We start from the raw sequence: 12,282 nt of genomic DNA, 5'->3' as shown, positions 1-12,282 counted from the left end.
ATTTTAGAACTTTGTGTTCAAAGTGGCCGAAAGTGGCGTTGGTGGCGTCACGCATACGGCTCTGCACGCACATAAGCACTAAGCACGCCAAAATAATAATAAAACTTATTTTGAAAGTCGACGTCGAAAAAGTCACCCACGGCTTTCGGGAACACGCGACAGGACTTTTGGTGTTTTACTCCAGAGAGCCGTGGTTCGCTGTGCTACAACTCTGCTTTCAAACTCGTTCCGCCCGTATTGGGCTGTCAACGTGGTTCTTTCCGTCGGCGTCTACTTTAGGACCGTGGCTCTCCTCAGATCCGAAACAACAATGGAGCGTCGGAGAAATGCAAAACCACGTGTGTGTGCAAAACATACGCAGGCGGCCGCCGATATTGCAGCAACACCGACACCAGCATCTATCGCAGCTCCGAGGCACCTGTCACGACTTATTCGCGGCTTTGGTATGAGACTCTCACTTGAGAAGATTCGGTCGTCAGTTGTTACCGCACTCGGTTTGTAACTTGGGAGTAGACGTTCTGAAAATATACCATGCAAGTGAGTGCCTCCCCAATGGCGACACTTTCAAGGGCTTTGCAAGCTATGAATACCACGTTCGCGTACTCAGTTGGTGTGAACAGATTCCCGAACTGTCGGTATAAAACTGTGTGGGCTACGTTAAAGCTAGCGTAAAGGGAGGAAGTGGCCGAGTGGGCTAACGCGTCTCAGCTCGGAGCGTGGAGCGAAAGCTTGCGCTGGGAACCTCCTGGGTTCGATCCCCGCCGCCCCCGCCCGTTTCGATCTGGATGAGTTTCGTACCGGCACGCGTTCGTGTGATCACTACTGCGTGATGCACGTTAAAAATCCCAGGTTAGCGGTTGTACCACACTGGCTAAATTTCTCACCTACAGCTAAGAGACCGATTACTCGTTGAGGCGCATCAAGGCTGTATAAACATAAAGAGCAAGCCAATTTTTTAAAGCTAGCGTAGCTTCCGCAGCACTCCTTGTTATATTCTGCGCCGACGCGGCGGTGCTCTAAAGCCTGGCTACATTGGACGCAAGCGCCGGTGACTCACGTTCGACGTAGCCGGGAAACTACATGCCCCAAGCGGACATGGACGGTCGCCGGAGCGAGAAGAAAAGACAACCAACGGATTCAGGAGCGGGGCGAACACTGGCCGATGAGGCCGCAGATCACGCGCGGCTCATGCCGTCGCGTGCTGTCCTTTTTTTATTTTTTTTACATGGATGCACGAGATGGCTACTTTAAAAAGGAGATGTCAAGTAGCGCCATCTCGTGCAAATCAAAATACTACATTCTCCCTCCCTTAAAAAAAATAAGAAAATTGTGGGAGGAAGACTTACGTTATACATTCGTTATGTGAAAAAAATAACGAAAATCAAAACACTTCACCACCCGAAAATTGCGTTATTTCACTGGAAATATTGGTTTTGAAATTGTTCGTTGAAACACAAAAAAAAAAAATATGAAATTCGCAAAAGATTGTTCATAGACGTTCTTTGTGTGCACGACACGGAAATTCAACAAAATCTTAAACAAGTCATCCGAACAAAACGGGTTTTCACTGAAAGTTCAGGTTGCATCATACTAGTCACGTGACGATCAAAATTTCATTCCAAGAGTCATATTTCAACTTAGAGCACTCTCATCTCTCCTCCTCCTGGGAAGAAAATGAAACATCCAACCATACCTATTTTAATGTCCATGACACATTGTAGTGTTGACTGTTAGTTTGTTAGTTTGGTTATTGTTTAGAATATTGTGTTTGTCATAGACATTTTTACCTTGGCCAAGGTTTTGCTATAACAGTGATATGCTTTTAATGTTCTATATCTACCTAAAGTTTATACCAAAAATGACCTTTTACGAAAACATAACTAGAAAAGTCTTAGTCACTGTACTCCGAATCTGACTGAAAACTATCATCGCCAAGTGCAATAATATAGTCTTTGAACTTCAGCGGAAGTCTTCTCTGGCGTATTGGCCGACCTTGCCTCGCTGGTGGTAGAGGAGCTGTAGATGGCTCGGAGATCGTGGGTGGTGTGTGGAACTCGGTCGTGAGTTCTTCCATTGAATCCTCAAGTGGAGGCATAGGTGGCGTACTCGTTCCCGAAGACTCCAGAGTACTCATTTCTGGCGACGGCAAAACGAGCAGTTCTGCCCGTGTGTCTGGGCAAACTGCCAGATCGGAGACAGGTAGTTGCTCTGCAACCACGGACTCTGGTGATGACCCTGGCACAGCGTCCGGAGCAGCAACAACCACGGGCCCAGGAAGAGGCCTGACCGCCGGAACAGGACCGGGACCAGGCTCAGGGAGAGGCCTGATCTCGGCCTCAGGAACATGCCTGAGTACAGGCTTAGGGAGAGGCCTGACCGCAGCCTCAGGAACAGGCCTGACAAGCCTGTCAGGCTCCACAGACTGTCCAGCGTCTGCCACGGAAGCAGGGCAGAGCTCAGGTGCAGAGATCCCGATCATGTCGGGTACAGCCGACCCGAGATTCCCCTCGGAAACAGGAGCAGGGCCCCCAGGAACAGAGGCAGGCCTAGGGACAGCTCCAAGAACAGTTCCAGGAACAGGTCCAGGAACAGGCCCCGGTACAGCACCCGGAGCAGGAGACTCGGCCGCAGCAACCGGAACTGTAAACTTTGGCGCAGCAAACAGATCTGGCTCCTTGGGAGAACCCAGCGCTGCATGGCGAGGTGCACCTGCCATGGGTGCAGCAGATGAACCGGGTCTCCCCAAGAGACCAGACGCTGCGGGGTCACAGGAACCCTCCGGGCAAGAAAAGACAATTGGTACTTGGGACGTTAAAGTGCTTTTACGGACAGGGGTCAGTACAGGAACCACTGGAGTTGCAGGAGGTATATACAAGTCATCTTCGTCATCATCATCATCCCAACCGTAGTCAGGAACTTGTGCTGGAGGCAGCTGTATGGACTTTGCAAGCTTCGCTGCGTTCCATTTCCTACCGTCAGCGAGTTGATATGTAGCAGGTCCTAACTGTGCATGTATCCGTTGTGGTTCTGTATATGTACTCCGCAACTTGTTGTGATGGGTGGGCTTGAATACGCGAACAGCCTGCCCAGGATGAAACTGAGGGTGTCGTACCGCTCTACGATGGTCAGAATAATCTTTCATGTTTTGTTGATAGCGCTGTACTCTTCCATGTAGCTGAGCTCGACGTTCCAAGAGATCGTCAGGTACCGTCCTAGTCGGCATGCCTTGTACGTCCAGTCTAGACCGATGATTTCGTCCATGAAGGAGAAAGGATGGTGCAAATCCTGTTGCAGGATGTACCGTACGTCGGTACGCTTCCAGGTGGTCTCGGACGGCATCTGGAAGTGGACGACCTTGTACAACAGCTAACTGAAGGCACGACTTCAGGACTCGGTTAAATCTTTCCACCTGCCCGTTACATTGGGGGTGGTATAATGACGTTCTCCTATGTTTGATGCCATGTTGACGCAAGAAATCTTGAAATTCATGGGAGGTAAACTGTACTCCATTATCTGACACAATCTCGCAGGGCAGTCCCTCGCGTGAAAAAACGTTCTTCAAAAAGCTGATGACAGTCGCAGAAGTCACAGAAGACGTGGCTTGGACTTCTGGCCACTTGGAGTGGTAATCTATGAGTACCAAAAAAAACCTTTGACTGGCCGGTGCACGATCAACCGGGCCCACGATGTCGATTCCTAGCTTTTCCCAGGGCTGACTTGGAAACTGGATGGGCTGCAAGGGAGCCGGTGCAGCCTTCACTGGTTTGTCGGTAGCATGGCACACCGTGCAGTTCTGGATCTTGTTCTTTATGTGTTCATTCATCAATGGCCACCAGTAGTGTTCCCGGATCACACTTGTGGTTCTTGTGATCCCCTGATGAACTTCGTGTGCTACTTCCACGATCCGGTCTCGAAACTCGACAGGGACGACAAGTTTTTCTCCCTTGTACAAAATACCGTCGTACAGCGACAGTTGGTCTCTGACGTGATAGTAAGGCCGGAGATCTGGATTGGTTTTACTATCTTCAGGCCAAACCGAGGTAGTATAGCGGATGACTGAAGGAAGAACTATGTCATTGGCCGTAGCCTGTTGAAAACCGCCTTTCGACAAAGGAACCATTACGACGGAAACAACTTCCTCGTCGAATCTCATGCCCTCCTCAGTGTCAGACACTGGCAACCGTGAAAACGCGTCAGCAACGACGTTGGTGGCACCCTTCTGAAACTCCATTTTGAAATTGTAATTCAGAAGTCGGGAGGACCAACGAGTGATCCTTAGAGGACGGATTCCGGAACCTTTGTTGGACAGCAACGTGACCAACGCCTGATGGTCAGTACGAATGACAAAAGACCTTCCCCACAGATACACGTGCCACTTTTCACACGCCCAAAGACATGCGAGAGCTTCCTTCTCGCCCGTGGAATACCTTCGCTCTGCATCAGTTAGCGAGCGAGACGCGAAGGCTACAGGACGAAGCTGGCTACCATACTGCTGCTGCAAAACAGCACCGAGACCGTACTGAGAAGCATCTGTGGCCACGACGATAGGCAACGTCGGGTCAAACATGGCCAAAATTGGAGCTTCTTGGATGGAAGTCTTTACTTTCTGAAAACTGGCCTCGACTTCCGGAGACCAGTTGAAACGAACTCCTTTACGTAGGAGACGACGCATCGGTTCGACGATGGTGGAACAATGAGGGATGAACTTGCTGTAGTACTCTACCAGCCCTAAAAATGCTCTTAACTTCACTGCATCAGAGGGAGTTGCAAAATTTAGGACCGCATCTACCTTGGATGACAGGGGTGCTAAACCTTTCACGGAAAGATGGTGTCCCAAAAATGAGAGCTCCTGTACTTGGAAAACACCTTTACGGTTTAGCTTCATTCCTGCTTGGGAAATTCGAGACAAGACACGACGGAGATTCTCATCGTGCTCCTTCAAAGTGGATCCATAAACGATGATATCGTCCAGATAGAACTGAACGCCTGGACAATCCTTTAGGATTTTGGACATGAGTTGCTGGAAAGCTGCGGGTGCGGATGCCAGCCCGAAGCAAACTCTCTTAAAGCGAAATAACCCCTCGTGGGTAATGAAAGACGTGAGGTCACGACTCACCGGGTCGAGACGGACTTGATGGTAGGCGGACGCCAAATCCAGCTTGGAGAAGATCGCCGCTCCCCGTAGAGAGTTCAACAGTTCATTGATGCAAGGAAGTGGAAATGAATCAATGACAACGGCCTGGTTCGGAGCTCGTAGGTCCACACACATACGGATGTTGCCATCGGGCTTGCGGACGACAACAATAGGTGACACCCACTCGGAGGCTTCGACACGTTCAATTACGCCCTCTCGCTCCAGCTTGAAAATTTCTTCGGAAACCCGATCCCTTAGGGTCATCGGGAGGCGACGGAGCTTTGATTGGACTGGTGGAACTGTGTGCCGCACCTTGACCTTGTGCGAGTAATTCTTCAGCAGACCCAACCCCGGGCTAAAAAGATGTTCAAAATCTTCGAAGCCAGGTGGCAACTTGGATGTGTCTCGCTTCGAGGAACCACCAACAAGGCTCGTTGAAGGACTGGATTTCTCTGGATGACGCTGCATACCTTGGGGCGCTTGACTCCCCGGATGATCTTGTGGACCGTGTAGTCCGTGACTCTCAGGACTGTGGAGCTCTTGACTCTCAGGATGACGTTGTGGATGATGGAGCCCTTGACTCTCAGGATGACGTTGCAGACTATGGAGCCCTTGACTCTCAGGATGACGTTGCGGACTATGGAGCCCTTGACTCTCAGGATGACGTTGCGGACTATGGAGCCCTCGACTCTCAGGATGACGTTGCGGACTTGACTCGTCCTCGAAGACTTTAGGTGTGGTCTCTTCAGAGACCGATGAAGCAGGAGACGGGTTCTCCGCAAATGAAGGTCTGGAACTTGCCGCTGGTCGAGAACCAGGGACTTGCGATGCTTGACAGGACGACGCGGTGAACGGTCGTCGCTGCGGGTTGGGCATGGGCCTCACATCCCGCTGTGATGCTCCTCCTCCGTGAGCTGCATTCGCATACAAACACTCATGTTTAGCGCCATTCAACACCAGTTGCAACTCACGGACCGCGTCGATGCCGAGTAACGAACGTCCAGTCTTGGTTACGTAAAACTCCAACGTTGTCCAGCGGTTCTTAAAAATTACTTGTCCCACAAAACATCCAAGTACCGGAATGGTCTCTTGCAAATAGTGGACGAGAGGCGTCGACGGCGGATGTAACTTTATCCTCCGCTGCTTGTTAACTTCGTTAAACATGCGTTCATTTAGGATCGACACACATGAACCGGTATCAACAAGAAGACGAAGAGGGGTCCCATTTACCGTGATCTCGGCCATGAAGGCGTCACGACGCATGCTGCCGCCTTCTCGTCGCTCGGCCGTCCCGACGACCACAGGTTCCTCCGTCAGCCTAACGCTTGGCAGCTCCTCAGGAGACAGCGACTGGCCGACCACGTTAACCCGGCCGGGCCGGTCCCCTCTGAACTGTCTGTCGGCGAAGGTCCGCCGAGTACCACGGCCTTGAACCGGGAACGATGCCTGTCGCCGATCGTAGGTGAAGGCAGCCGCCGGCGGGCGACGACTCCGACACGCCACTGCAAAGTGTCCCCACTTTCCACATAAGAAGCATGTCGCTTGAGACGCCGGGCAAACCGCCCGATCATGACGGCGGCGTCCACAGAAGTAGCAGGCGTCGTCTGCTCCGATCCCACCCGTCCGAGGCGGAGCGGGCTCACGCCCACGCTGAGGCTGGAACACCCTCGCCGGAAAACGGGGCACGTGACCGGAGGCCACCGGAGCCCAAGGAATCCTGGGTCCAAGCTGCGACGGGGGGTAGCCAGGTTGAGGCCAGGGAGGGTAGCCGCTGTAGCCATCTTGCCCATGCTCGATGAAAGAAGACGACGCTTGGCCGCCATCTTGTGTTGCTGCCGTTTGACGTTTCTCGATCTGGACACGCTGGACTTCTGCCGCGACCGGGACTTGCGACTCTCGCCGCTGAAAACTTGCGGCCGTCTTCGCTCTCTGCTCGTACTGGCGAGCGATCTGGATAGCCCGCGACAGCGTTGGCAGCTCGCTGCCCTCGCACTCCTGCAGAACGCGATCCTGAACGCGTCTGGACTCCAGGCCTTCCAAGAAAACCTCGCAAAGTCTTTCATCGAGCGCGTTCCCCAGAGCACAAAACGAAGCCTGATGGCGCAACACGGCAAGAAACTCAGTTACCGACTGGCCAGGACGTTGGAACAAACCGCGCAGCTTCTGGCGTTCAAGCGCGATACTACCCGAAAACTCAAAATGCTTCTCGACTGCCTCCAGAAAAACCTGGAACTCGTCAGTCCCCTCCACCGCAACCGTCTCGTACAGCTGAAATGCATCCACGATGCGCTGGCCCTCAGTGCCCAACAGCGAAAACAGGATGGCTTTTTTTCGGAACGGTTCTACGAGATGCAACGCCGACGCGTCAAGAAAAGTCAGAAAAGCACGCTTCCATGCCGGCCAAGCTACTATCGGCGGACCGGGCACTGCCAAAAAGACAGCCGGCGGCGGGAACGCCGTTGGGCCGCTCGAAGACGAAGATGACGAAGTCATCTCACGATGAAAATGGAACGTACTGAAAACCTAGGCCTAATGCCTCCCCCGAAACTCATCAAACGCGGCCTTTCCGCAAAATATGACTACCGTTCACCCGGAACAAAAAGGAATACATTTCATGAATACAGTTACGCGCCGGTTTCCTCAACCACTGACCCGCGACGCGGAGTGAAGCCCCCTCCCGAATCCCGGGTTACAAAAGAGGAAATGCTACATATTAAAACAAATATCCCATCCTCGTCGCCAAAATGTTATATTCTGCACCGACGCGGCGGTGCTCTAAAGCCTGGCTACATTGGACGCAAGCGCCGGTGACTCACGTTCGACGTAGCCGGGAAACTACATGCCCCAAGCGGACATGGACGGTCGCCGGAGCGAGAAGAAAAGACAACCAACGGATTCAGGAGCGGGGCGAACACTGGCCGATGAGGCCGCAGATCACGCGCGGCTCATGCCGTCGCGTGCTGTCCTTTTTTTATTTTTTTTACATGGATGCACGAGATGGCTACTTTAAAAAGGAGATGTCAAGTAGCGCCATCTCGTGCAAATCAAAATACTACACTCCTGTCAGTGGCGTAACTAGGGGGGAGTACAAGTGCCCCGGGCGCCACTTGGGAAGGGGGCGCCGAGCTGAGTCCACCCATAATAATAATAAATGATGTCATTATCGTTATCATTATCATTATGAGGGGCGCGAAATTTTATTTGCCATGGGCGCCGTCATATCTAGTTACGCCACTGACTCCAGTACTGTTAAACTGATAGCGTGTGGCTTCGTTTGGCGACTCCTTCCAACGAGAGTTCGTGCAAATGAAATGCAAGAGGCAGCCACGCGCTTGCTACAGTGCGGGGCTGCAGCCCTGGAAAAACTAGGCTAACCTTGACAATCTGGCCATTCTTGCTACTTACCTTTAGTTACGAATGCCAATGTTCCACGGTGTCTAAAATGCGCGGTAAAAGGTTGGAGTCGCATAGCACTTTGGGACTAATGCCGTCAAAGTTGACAGACTGACATTGCTCTGATTTCCGTAAATGAAAACAGAATTCATCCTACCAAAGAAGGCATCCATGGCTGGCCGAGTGCGTTAACGCACCACAGCTTGGAGCGCGTGTAACGAAAGCTCGCGCTGCAGACCCGAGGGATCCTGGATTCAATCCCCACCCCACCCCTCCTCGTTTTGATCAGGATGAGCATCGTACCGGCGTGTGGTCGCGTATCAATACTGCGTGTAGTGTGGCACACGTTAAAGACCTCGGGCCAGCAAGTGTACTCCACTGGCTAAATTTCTTATCTACGGCCAAGACACCAGATGCCCACTCAGGCTGGCTAAGCTACAGCTGTCTAAACATACAGTCAACACAATTATTATCTCACTAAAGGCATCATGTGGAGCTTTCGACCAATTGTGGAAAGTCTACTACAGCTATCTTTTTGGTACTGTTGATGGGCCACCGCTGCTGAGCGACGTATATTGGTCGTCACAATGATGATTACCCAAACTTTGTCATAACAACATTTTCTTCGCTTCACGCACATTTATAAAAATGGAAAACTCGACGAGATCGACTTCTTGCAACCATGGCCGAGATCTTGTCCTATGATTTTTACATTTATTCAATTGCCCCTGAAGGGAATGTCTATCTTCGCACGCGTAGTCGTCCGTAATCTCACGTAAAACGTTTCATTCCTGCAGGCCGAAGCCCCTTCCCATCCCGAGTTCAACGATAGGCGGGTTTAGGAGGACTCGTCGCGAGCCTACTCCTCGTACGTGAAGCGGTCAAATGGGTCAAGTCGTCGTACACCACATCGTATGCGGGGGAACGCCGGTAAACCGGACCCTCGTCTATTTAATCATAAACTTTTTGTTCCAGGACGTACATTTGAACCTCGACTTGAATAATAGATGAAAGAGGCCATTATTTATAGCTCTAGCCACTGACAGGACGAGCACGACAGGGAGGTCTCTCGGTTGTCCCGCCTCCACCAGGAGCTTCTGACCTCTCATGACGACCGGGCGTCTTGCGAGCCTCGGGCGTGCATGCGCAGCCAAAGCACGGCAAAAGGCAACGAGCGCGTGTTGGAGGCCGAGGGTTTCAAAGAGAGGCCCTGTCGGTCTCACCTTGTCAGCGACTATAACAACAAAAGCTACTTAAATAAACCCCAGTAGCCTCTCCAAAGAGCGTATAAAGGCCGCATGGGGCCAGGGGCGGATTTATGGCTAAGGTTTGGGTATCTTTAGGGTATCTAAAAAGGAAACTGTTAAGCATGTTTTAAAATTTGTTACAGCCTTAAATTTGCCCACCAAATTTTTATTAGTTCCTTGTTCTGTTTTATAAACCCACACTTGCTGCTTAGTGGTTCAAAAATTTGCACTTAAATAGTGAAAAAAAAAAAAAAAAAAGAGGGAGAGATATACGTGTACTTGGTTCTATATTCTACCTCTAAACAGTGACTATCCCCATTTATGCAACACAGGCGATTGAGCCATGCGGCGTGACAGTGTTTTAGCAGAGACTTGATCAAATGGGATACATCAATTTAGAGAACCATTTCTGCTATCGCTGTCTCTCATCTTCCATGATAGTGTAGATGTGCTGACACTTTTTTTTATTGGGAATGCTTTGACGATCTTGCATCCATAGTACTGACGGTGTCCACCCTTGAGCTTTGATCCGTTTTGATGTGCATCCAAAGCCCTTTCTTTTTTGCATGAGCTGGAATGGGATGTGTTGGGTGCTCAGCTCCTGATGTTACCCCATTTTAGTGTTCAGATAGGCAACCCTTAATGCTAAAATGCAAAAGATGCAATTTTATGGTTGCTCTTGCATGTCCTTCGTTTTTCAAATTCATTTGAAATGTGTTTCGAACTGGAAGCAAATTATGGATGTTACATGCCTGGTTCATGGTGCTCCTGTGCTGTGGAGGGTTCTGACATGATGCCTTGCTCTTTCTCAGCTGTGCTTACAGAGTCTAAATAAGCAAGAAAAAATAATTCCAAATAAAAGAAACTTTGCAAATGGGCATTCGACAATAGACCGATACCACCAAGCGAACTGCGCAGGCGCGCGCATTCCGGAAGTATTGCCGCCGCCATGCTTCTTGTAGTCATCGCTCTCCGGCTTCCCGGCTGAAAAGGGCTCATGTGGGCGTACATCATAGTTTGGGAAGCCCTGGTGTTAGCTTGGATTCTCCTGCATATCAGTACTTTATAAGATTGTGTTGTGTGTGATGTCTTAGTTTGTCATCAGGCGCAAAAAAAGTTTCAGTCGTCTGATCGCTTTAGAATCGCTTTGTCGTCTGCTTCGCCGTCGTCCGCTTCTTCGCCTTCGTGAACGCGCGTGAACCCACTGCGTTCACGCTGTGGTCCTACTGCAACAGCGGCAAAAACAACGAGGCCCCTTCTTCCTCGAGCACTCTGGGTGCTCCTACGTCTCAATAAACTTGGAAGCAAGTGAATATCTACCTCAACGTGAAAGAGCACAAAATTCGAGGGACCATCGGCTCGGTGTAGCACCGCGGAACAGCGTCAAACGTGTCGGTGAAACACTGAGCTATGTTGTGCGCAGGCTTGGGCATAACTTTTATTCGACAATGAAGTAAGACGAGCTCAATAGACATTCTCGGAGAGCAATAGTTTTCTAAAACTCATTCTATTCTGGTTGAGAGCCTTTGCGACGGGGTACATATGAACTGCGGGGGGAAGCCTGCACACAAAGAAACGATCTACAAAAAGAATCTGCCTGACGAGCCGTAACAACTCGCATTTGTCAAAATGAAACGTAACCATGAGAGATGCCTGAGAACTTCGGGTAGAGATGAGCTCTTGTGTACAGTTTCTATTCAATTTTATTTGGTTTGCTCAAGCTCCGAACGGTAAGAGCTGACCGACGGGGAATGCTTTTTTCCGCTGTGTCGATTGGTGTTAATACAGAATGGATCAGTAACGCCAGCAAAATCAGATTGTGGCATAATAGCCCACTAAAACAAATTAAGTCTGATATTGAAAAAGTCGTTTTATTTCAAGTTATATATATATACATACCGAGAATCGCTGCTCTTCGGTGATTGTACTGATCTTTTGAAGCACAGTTGTGCTCAAAACATGTCATATCAATAACAGTTGTAACCATCAAAATGCATCAACCAAACATTGTATTAAAAACGGTCGCCGCAAGGCAGTGTGGAAGTTCCGATATACCGCTACGGAGCGAGTGCTCTGAAAGATTCCAACGTACGGAACACTTTGGTACGCCCTACTACGTCTCATGCCTTGAGTAAGCTTACACTCTTTAGTTATCGTGCAATGGGGTGAATATAAATTATGAATCAAATAACGAAACAAATCTAAAAACGCTTTTTCCTGCCGCTCTTCTACCGCTCTCTTTACCTGTTTTAGACACTCTTTTCGTGGGCTGCTTTCTTCCGGGAAGACATAAAACCCAATACCTTTTTGCCTGGTGCTGTTATTGTAGCACCTTGACACAGAACGGGTGAAGACACCCATTAAAAACCGTGAGTAAACGGCCGACTAAAAGTTTCGTGCTAACCTGAAAATTCCCAAACGCCGGACGTACAACGCGCCTTGACGCGGCCAGAAAACTGGGGAGAACTACAGGTACCAGAATGCACCGCGGCAGCGGTGGCGTCGTGC

At 50.3% G+C, this 12,282-nt stretch overlaps 1 protein-coding gene across 1 annotated transcript; it reads right to left on the bottom strand.

Annotated features, from left to right (window-relative positions):
• Positions 1–1,624: 1,624 nt before the first annotated feature.
• Positions 1,625–8,099, bottom strand: LOC120845956. The gene is made up of 2 exons (XM_040217533.3): positions 6,365–8,099; positions 1,625–6,048 (listed from the first exon to the last, which is right to left on the bottom strand). The coding sequence occupies exons 1-2, from the start codon at positions 7,625–7,627 to the stop codon at positions 6,016–6,018; spliced, it is 1,296 nt and encodes a 431-aa protein (XP_040073467.1). The 5' UTR covers positions 7,628–8,099; the 3' UTR covers positions 1,625–6,015.
• Positions 8,100–12,282: the final 4,183 nt, after the last annotated feature.

This window comes from Ixodes scapularis, unplaced genomic scaffold, assembly GCF_016920785.2.
Source record: "Ixodes scapularis isolate PalLabHiFi unplaced genomic scaffold, ASM1692078v2 PGA_scaffold1__304_contigs__length_218370807, whole genome shotgun sequence".
NCBI classification, from domain to species: Eukaryota; Metazoa; Arthropoda; class Arachnida; order Ixodida; family Ixodidae; genus Ixodes; species Ixodes scapularis.
This window is presented reverse-complemented; position numbering and strand designations above follow the sequence as displayed.

Excerpts from the sequence above, each read along its gene's own strand:
- LOC120845956 (XM_040217533.3), bottom strand. The coding sequence starts at position 7,627 with ATGACTTCGTCATCTTCGTCTTCGAGCGGCCCAACGGCGTTCCCGCCG. Across the intron at positions 6,049-6,364 it reads CCTTCATGGCCGAGATCACG|CTCACGGAGGAGGAGCATCA; the intron begins GTAAATGGGACC and ends ATGCGAATGCAG.